Consider the following 9,640-nt stretch of genomic DNA (forward strand, 5'->3'; position numbering starts at 1 on the left):
AGGGGAAATACCTTGATAAAGCCCCCTGGGCGAAACGTAGCCTATGTTGGATGAAGATCTCCTGCTATGCTTCATAAAAGAGATGAGTATCTGAATATAATAGAGTCAATGAAAATTGGATTAAATTAAAAGAATGAAAAACTAAAAAATAGACCGATAAAGATTCTGGTGCTAGTGAATCTATGAATGAAATTTACACACAGTTTGCACCGCTGAGGTCTTTAAACGGGTTATAACTGAAAATATCTAAGGCTGTTTGGTTTTTTGCTATCTGATAAGAAAAATCGTAGAACAATAAATTATTATATGCATAATCTATCTGTTCACTATGTATGTACATCTGTTATTCATCTAGAACCTAACTGAAAGTACGGAATTTAAGAATGCTTTCAACTCCTAACTCCTCCAACCTCACCCATTCTCAAACCTATGTCATGTCTGTCTCTCCAAGTTAGATTGTAAGCTCTTCTGAGCAGGGACCATCTATTAAATGTCAAAATGTGCAGCGCTATATATGCCTTTTGGTGCTCTATAAGTGATAAATAGCAGTAGTAGAACATAACTGAAAGTGCAGAATAATTATAATATTGTAAATAAATAAATTTGTGATTCAATTTTAATTACAAACTAGATTAAACTGGTCTTGTCTATTAGGAAAATAATCAATACTCTGATTATATTTCTGCTATACAAATCAGGGATCCTTCTAGAATTAAATTAGGGAAGTAGTGCTCAGACCGACCACAGAGTCAACAGGTCAATTCATCTCCTCATTCTCTTAACACCAACTTTTGAAGGCGCAAACGTCTTACTAACATTGGCTTGCTATTCTATAGAAATCCCCCTCCGTAGCGCAAACAGAAAGATACGGAGGGGGATTTCTATAGAATCATTTGAAGGCGACTTTAAAGTTTTCTATTTTTCAGATAAAAAAACAGCTGTTCTGGAATCATACCCCCCTCCTTTATTAACACGTAGCGCGGGTTTTAGCGCTGGCAGCGGTAGTAACTGTTCAGACGCTTCTAAGAATTCTATGAGCGTTGGAGCAGTTACTGTATTTTCACTCATATACCGTACACCCCTGTAAAACGCGCACACGGGTATACCGCGCGGGGAACACAAATTTATGTAAGAAAATGTTAATATAGCGCGCACACGCGTATACTGCGCATGCTAAAACCTCCTCCCGCCTATTCCGAACCGGCATCCTCCCCCCCACTCGCGTCACCCCCCCCTCCCCCTCTGATCCTAGATAATCTGATCTGGCATTCCCCCTGCGAACTGGCATCCTCCCCCCCCTGCTCGCGTCACCCCCCCTCCCCCGCGATCCTACATCCCCCCCCAGCACCGCAAATACAACTCTTACCCGATTGGGCACCGGCACCAGCACCAATGCACAGCATGTGCCAGTGCCAGTGCCCGAAGATCCTCCCTCGTTGGTTTGGGCCGGGCGGTGCGAGAGAGATCCTCCTTCTTCCTCTGCCGGGCTGGACCAGGCTTTGAGCATTTGCGCATGTTCAAAGCCTTTTGGTCTCGCTCTCTCCGAGATTCTCGGAGAGAGCGAGACCAGAAGGCCTTTGAGCATGCGCGAGGGAGGATGCCGGTTCGCAGGGGGAATGCCGGATCAGAATGTAAAAAAAAAATTGTATAACGTGCATGGTTATGCACGGTTTGTAAAATTGTGTATAACACGCGTGTTATATGCGTGAAAATACGGTACTGCCTTCCAGCATTAAAACCCGCGCTATGCCTTAGCAAAGGAGGGGGATAATTTCCTTTTTAACCTGTAGTTTTACTTTGATACAATTAGTTTTCCTAAAAGCAGTCCTTTAAAAGCTTTTGTTTGTTTGCTTTTTCTTTGCATATGACCTCAAAATTCCTTGGCATATAAGGGTAGGAAGAGCAGCATGAAAGGTCATTCCTTTCTTAATAACTGTGTTTTCTTCATCCAGGCTTCAACTCTCTTGTTGGCGGAGTGATGGGGTTTTCTATTCTTCTGAGTGCAGAGGTCTACAAGCACAATTCTTCAGTCTGGTACCTTGATGGCAGTGTAGGGATATTAATTGGATTCACAATACTTGCATATGGGGTCAAGTAAGTTAAATTTTGCTGTTTTCATTCAGTTAATAACATAACAAGTCATTTGTATATCGCAAAACCTCTCAAATTGATGCAGGTAACAGATGCAAGCACTGTACATGCACAGGGAATTGTATATTAGAGAATGACATGGGGACAAATTTTTCCCTGTCCCCGCGGGAACTCATTTTCACGTTCCATTCACGCGGGTTCTTTTCCTGCCTCTGCCCCATTCCTGCAAGCTCTGTCCTCATCTGCACAAGCCTCAGACACTTTCAAATCCTAAGTAGCAACATTCTAGAGCTCAGACTGTGATGTCATAATGCCTCATTCCACCAATGCCTGAGCTCTGTCCTCATCTGCACAAGCCACGAACACTTTAAAATCCTAAGTAGCAACATTCTAGAGCTCAGATTATGATGTCATAATGTCTCATTCCACCAATGCCTAAGCTCTGTCCTCACCTGCATAAGCCTCAAACACATTGAAATCATAATTGTTTGAGGCTTGTGTGGTTAAGGCAGAGCTTACAGAAATGGGGCAGAGACAAGGACAGCAACATAACTCACAGGAACGGGACGGGGAAATTGAGTTTCTGCGGGGACGCGGAAAAATCTGTCCCCGTGTCATTCTCTATTATATATTTTAAATTAAAAAAAATTTATCTATATAATTTTGCAAATAGATGGGTTTTTAGAATCCTTCTAAAGATTTGGTATGAACAAAACTTAGAAATCAAATTGCCAAAATCCTTGCCCCAGAGACCAGCTTGATAAGCTACAGTTCTATTTTAAAAAATGCGTGTAAACATAACCCTTTACTATTGGGAAAGAAAATAAACTAATGTCTCTTTTTACAAAGGTGCGCTAGCGTTTTTAACGCGCGCACTACCCGAAAAACTACCGCCTGCTCAGGAGGAGGCGGTAGCGGCTAGCGCACACAGCATTTTAGCGTGCACTATTCCGCGCATTAAGGCCCTAGCGCACCTTTGTAAATGGAGCCTTAAGTTTACACAAGGTTGGTTTTATGTCTGAAGTTAAAATGATCCAAGAGATAAGTAGGTACAAGTCATTATAGCACAGTGGTTTCAAACTCATGGCCCGGGGGCCACATGCGGCCCTCCAGGTACTATTTTGAGGCCCTCAGTATGTTTATCATAATCACAAAAGTAAAATAAAACAGTTTCTTGATCATATGTCTCTTTAGCTATAAATGACAATATTATGATTAAGACTTAGCCAAACGGAAAGATTTATAAATTATAGAGTTTTACCTCATGCAAAATTGTCATTTCATTAATAAGACATTAACTATTTTTTCCGAGGCCCTCCAAGTACCTACAAATCCCAACTGTGGCCCCGCAAAGGGTTTGAGTTTGAGACCACTGATATAGCAGATGCAACCCATTTTAAAAAAAGATTCCTAGCTTGAATTGGGAGGCAGTGCAAAAATCTGATAATATTTTGTAACACGTTCATTTTTTCTCAGGTTGAATATCAGTCTTCTGTATAAGTTGTAGTCTGTTAATGTTCTTAAGAGAGACTAGATAGATGATATTACAATAATCCAGAAGGCCCAGAATCAAGGACTGGACAAGCAGTCTAAAACTAGAGCATTTAAAGTAAGATCTAATAGTGCAAAGTTTCCACAACATAAAGTAAACTTTTGTATTGGTACTGATTAGAATCAAGGAGGTAAATAGGTCTTATCTAATATAATAAAATGCTAGGCCGCACATGCGCACTCAAAAGTCGTGTTCCCTGATCCGTCGCGGAAACACGAGTGTGCATGCGCGGCCCTGGCTGCGGCGGCGGCTTTCAAATAAAAAAAAAATTACACAGCTGCGGCGGCCTTCCTCACCCCCGCCTCTCACTCTGCATGCTACTGGCTCCTCTCTCAACTGCACCAAACTCTGCTGTTCTTTGGTCTGCCCTGCTCCTTGCCTTACTATATTTTTAAGTTGAAAGACGAGGCAGTGGCTCCTCTCAGGATCCCCACCTGCGTCGGAAGTCCAATGCAGTCGGGGATCTTGAGAGGAGCCGCCGCCATCGTGTCTTTCAAATTAAAAATATACTAAGGCAAGGAGCAGGGCAGACGATCTTCAAAATGGCAGCAACTCGATCTCCGTTCCTCCGGGGGGGGGGGGGTCTGGGAGGAGAGGGATCGCGGCCACTCAGCGCACCCAGCGAGGAGCCCAGCGACTTTCCGCTGCCCGGGACCCGAGTCATTTGCCGCCCCCCCTCTACCCTTACTGCGGGCCCGACTGGCGATTTAAGCAGCGTGTGCAGCAGTCTTCACATAGAAACATAGAAACATAGAAGATGACGGCAGAAAAGGGCCACAGCCCATCAAGTCTGCCCACTCCAACAACCCTACCCCCTTGAATTTACCCCCCTAGAGATCCCACATGTGTATCCCATTTCCTTTTAAAATCCTTCACGCTGCTGGCCTGAATCACCTGAGGTGGAAGTTCATTCCAACGATCGACCACCCTTTCGGTGAAGAAGAACTTCCTGGTGTCGCCGTGAAATTTCCCACACGCTGCTTCGGGCCCTTCTACTGCCCTGATTTGCTCCGGACGTGCCAGAGTAAATCAGGCCAGTAGAAAGACCCGAAGCAGCGTGTGAAGACTGCTGCACACGCTGCTTGAATCGCCATGTGTAGTCGGGCCCGCGGGAAGGGAAGGGAAGGGGGGGGCGGCAAAGGACTCGGGCCCGCGTTTGTAGCCGCGACTGTGGGAAGGGAAAGGGGGTAGAGGAAACGCTAATGCTGCTGCACAGGGAACTGGTGTGGGGGGAGGGAAATGGAAGGGGGAGCGAATGCTGCTTTGCACAGACAGACAGAGGGAGGAAGGGAGACAGAAAGACAAGAAGAGAGACACAGGGACAGGTGCACAGGGAACTGGTGTGGGGGGAGGGAAATGGAGGGGGAAGGAATGCTGCTTTGGACAGACAGACAGGGAGGAAGGGAGACAGAAAGACAAGAAGAAAGACACAGGAGCAGGTGCACAGACACAGGGGCAGGGAGATATACAGAAAGACAAACAGACAAAGGGGGCCAGGGACAGAGACAGACAGAAAGAAAGACAGTGGGAGTCGCATCAGGAGGGGTGCGGGATGCCGCAGAGGGAACTTTTCCAATGGGTGCAACTGGGCGGCTGTCGGGAGCCTCTGATCAGGGGCAGAGCAAGGTAAGTGTATCATAGGGATAAGAAGGAGGAAGGGGGTAGAAAAAGGAAGGGACGCCTACTGCTGGACAGGGGGAGAAGGAAAGAGGTGCTGATGGACAGGGGGTGTGAAGAAAGGTGCTGCTGGACATGGGGGAGGTAAAACAAAGGGAGAAGGGCTGCTGCTGCATAAGGAAAACTGTGAAGGGGTGGTGGTGGACACAGGGGAGGTAAAAGGAAGGGAGAATGGACAGGGGGAGCAGGCAAGGGGTGGTGATGGACAGCCAAGGAAAAAGAAAGACAGAAAGAAAGAAAGCGGCTAAGGAGAGAGAGAGAGAGAGAGAGAGAAAGAAATAAAGAGAGACATACACACATATATTCTAGCACCCGTTAATGTAACGGGCTATAAGACTAGTTTATTATATTCTGCATATCCTACAATTCTGTGCAGATTATTCAGGTACTCAAGCATTTTCCCTATCTGTCCTGGTGGGCTCACACTCTATCTAATGTACCTGGGGCACTGGGGGGGATTAAGTGATTTGCCCAGGGTCACAAGGAGCAGTGCGGGATTTGAACCCACAACCCCAGGATGCTGGGGCTGTAGCTCCAGCCACTGCACTACACACTCTGTTTAACGATAACAATTACTTATAATTCAGGAGGCTTTGATTAATAATATCTTCTTAAATCTTTGAGGTAAAGGGTCATGGACATGATATACTGTCTTTCTGTGGATACAGTCAAAAAATAGTTTACAGAATTTATTTATTTATTCATTCAATTTTCTATACCGTTCTCGTAGGGAAGCTCAGAACGGTTTACATGAATTTATTCAGGTACTCAAGCATTTTCCCCTGTCTGTCCTGGTGGGCTCACAATCTAGCTAATGTACCTAGGGCAATGGGGGGGATTAAGCAACTTGCCCAGGGTCACCAGGAGCAGCGTAGGTTTGAAATCACAACCTCAGGGTGCTGAGGCTGTAGCTTCAACCACTGCGCCACACTCTCCCCATAGGCGTTGGAACGGGGGGAGGCCACAGGGGCCATTGCCTCCCCAAAAATTGGCAGTCCTCAGTTGGTGCCCGCCCTCCCACCTGTTTCCCGGAACCTTTTATTCTACTTCCAGGGGCAGGCCTGCTCACTGATGCTGCACAGCAGCTGCCCCCCAAAGCTTAAAGTACAATGCTGGGAGGAGGTAGGGGTGGAGGCGGGAGCTGTGATGGGCCATGCCGCAGTATTCCCCAAACCAAACAGCCTTCTGCTGCCTATGGCTTACATATACTATATGTCGGTACTTTTTCTGTTCCTAGTGGGCTCAAAATGTAAGGGTTCAGTCTACAACATGAATACACTAGTTTCGCATGTCAGCTATTCAACACAGAGTTTTTAAGTTTGAAGAGATAAGACACTGCTGTAAACAGGAAGAAAATATGTTTGAAGGATCGCACATAAAAAAGGCTGGAAGCATCTTTAGGCAGGGCAGCTGAGGGAAAAGGTTGTTTTCTCTTCTACAGTTGAGGTTCAATAGACAGTCACATGTCATCACCACCCACTCCACTTCCTCATTAAGCCCACAAGGAGTTTGCCCTATTTAACTGAAATATTCCGTATTGTTCTCTATCATTTAAATAGCCCTCCACATCACCACCCTCTTATCCAGTAGTTACCACGTCCGGCACTTTCCATCAGATATCTAAGCTAGCGGAGTAGATGGTATAGTGTTTCAGCTTGGCAGGAAGATAGCATGCACCCGGGCTGTAGAGTAAGATGAAACCCAGAGTGGCTCACCAAGAGAAAGAAGAGGGTCCCTATCCCTGAGGGTTGTCACCAGGAGAGGACAGAAACTGGACTGTGCGGATACCCATCTCTGTGGGTAAATGCGAGTGCAAGAGACCTTGCTTACAGCAGAGCCTATGTGGAGTGTTTCAGCTTGGCGGGAAGACAGTGTGGTCTCGCACTGAAGGAAGAGGGTGGGACCTGGAGTGGCTCACCAAAAGTACAGAAAGATTTTTATGAAGTGATTGGGTAACACTGTGGTGGAACATTTGGACTAGCAGGACAGGAGAGACTTCTCCACACTCAAAACATGACAGAAACGACAGTGGATATATTCAGCGCTACTGGTGTGCAAACTTTATTAATACAAGACCTCTAATAAGTGCGATGGCTCAACACGCACGTGTTTCAATCTAATCTGCCTTCATCTATTCGTTTTGTAAAATCAAGTTTTGATTATCTGCAGTTGGCCGCACCACACTACTGATAAGAATGGCTTTTACTTTCACTTTCATTTTTGTTCGTATCGTGGTGCGGCCAACTGCAGATCGTCAAATCATCTGTCAAAACTTGATTTTACAAAATGAAAAGAGATTAACACCAAGGCTCCTGTTGAGGGCCGATTAGGCCGAAACACGTGTGTTTCGAGCCATTGCGCTTATTAGACACAGGTCTAGTATTAATAATGTTTGCACACCAATATTGTTGAACACCTCCACTGTTGTTTCGGAATATTTGGACTGACCTAACTGGACATTCAGACCAATTTCTGTACTCAAAAAGCTTAGGTGTGAATAATCTGATAGCTGGAACTGCCAATCAAGATTAAAGTAAAGTTCAAGTTATTAATTTCCCATTGGTCTTGGCTTGATTTCTTCCAATTAAGTAATAGATTTTGTGGAGCGCTTGAACCCTTGGAAAAGTTATCCTTTGACCCACCAGAGTAAATCCGGCCAAGGCCTATGCCCAGCTCTGAAAAACAGAATGTTGGTTTGTAGACCCTGGTCACAGGTACCTGACCCAAAGAGGTAGCTGATGCCAAAGACTGTGTGAGACCAGGGTTACATATGGTTAGGTACATTCTGATGATAATAAAAAAATAAATAAAATATATGTATATATATCTTATGTGGTATAAATATAGGGCATGCCCATACCGAATTACACTTATAGAATCTAGGCACCCAGATCCTGTTGTAGAATAGGCTGTTATCACGCAGCATTGAGATGCTTAAATGGAGATACCTATTAATAGAATCTCTCCTTTAGTGTTAACAAGATTTGCTAATATAAGAACATAAGAATTGCCGCTGCTGGGTCAGACCAGTGGTCCATCGTTCCCAGCAGCCCGCTCCCGCGGTGGCCCTTTGGTCAAAGATCAGTGTCCTAACTGAGTCTAGCCTTACCTGGTTCAGCAGGAACTTGTCTAACTTTGTCTTGAATCCCTGGAGGGTGTTTTCCCCTATAACAGCCTCCGGAAGAGCATTCCAGTTTTCTACCACTCTCTGGGTGAAGAAGAACCTCCTTACGTTTGTATGGAATCTATCCCCTTTTAACTTTAGAGAGTGCCCTCTCGTTATCTCTACCTTGGAGAGGATTAACAACCTGTCTTTATCTACTAAGTCTATTCCCTTCATTATTTTGAATGTTTCGATCATGTCCCCTTTTAATCTTATACAGTAGATTCAATTCACAACTACCTCATACATCAACCATATTGTGAACATAGAATGTGGCAGTAGATAAAGACCATGTGGCCCATCCACTCTGATCAATCACTCTTGAGTGCCTGACTGCTCATTTTATTGATATACATATTCTGATTTTGTTTTCAGATTGCTAATGGATATGGTTCCTCGTGTCCGGCAAACACGCCATTACGAAATGTTTGAATGAAACCAAGGAGAGAGGACGGGTTGTTTCTTCACCCCATCATTTTTGGGTTTTTTTTAGAGACTGTAAGAGTATACATAATCTAAGCAAGTGGTGCCAATGATATTTTATTGAAAATGCAGTTATGTTTCTTCAATTTTGTTTGTATGTTTTAATGGAAAAGTGTTATCTGTGAAGAAATGCTAAATAGGTGTCCTACTTACAACTCGGCAACTGAGCAGACTGTGTTCCAAAAATTGCAAGTCGTTCTAAACATGCGCACAGTTTGTAAGCTTAAGCCGCTGAATCCTGATGTAAAAATATTTTGCAAGCATGCAAAAGACTTCTGTGGGTAAGATATACACAAGTAAGAGGGGAAAGTACTGTATTTTCACGCATATAATGCGCGTGTTATACACGATTTTACAAACCGTGCATAACCATGTGCGTTATACGTGTGAGCGCGTTTTACAATTTTTTTTTTACATTCTGATCCGCCATTCCCCCTGCGAACCGGCATCCTCCCCCCCGCTCGCGTCACCCCCCCCCCGTCCCCCGCGATCCTACATCCCTCCCAGCACCGCAAATACAACTCTTACCCGATTGGGCACCGGCACCAGCACCAATGCACAGCATCGGAGAGAGCGAGACCAGAAGGCTTTGAGCATGCGCAAATGCTCAAAGCCTAGTCCAGCCTGGCAGAGGAAGAAGGAGGATCTCTCTCGCACCGCCCGGCCCAGCCCAG

General features: G+C 45.1%; 1 protein-coding gene across 6 annotated transcripts in view; it reads left to right on the forward strand.

The window, feature by feature from the left end:
• The window catches only part of TMEM163 (transmembrane protein 163), a 286,924-nt gene extending 277,528 nt beyond the window's left edge, over positions 1-9,396 (forward strand). For all 6 annotated transcript variants that reach the window (XM_033944598.1, XM_033944603.1, XM_033944599.1 and 3 more), the window contains 2 exons: positions 1,953-2,094; positions 8,859-9,396. In XM_033944598.1, the coding sequence (XP_033800489.1) occupies positions 1,953-2,094; positions 8,859-8,919 (203 nt within the window). In that variant the 3' untranslated portion in view covers positions 8,920-9,396. The remainder of the gene's footprint in view (positions 1-1,952; positions 2,095-8,858) is intronic.
• The last annotated feature ends 244 nt before the right edge of the window (positions 9,397-9,640 follow it).

The sequence above is a fragment of the Geotrypetes seraphini genome, chromosome 5, assembly GCF_902459505.1.
Source record: "Geotrypetes seraphini chromosome 5, aGeoSer1.1, whole genome shotgun sequence".
NCBI classification, from domain to species: domain Eukaryota; kingdom Metazoa; phylum Chordata; class Amphibia; order Gymnophiona; family Dermophiidae; genus Geotrypetes; species Geotrypetes seraphini.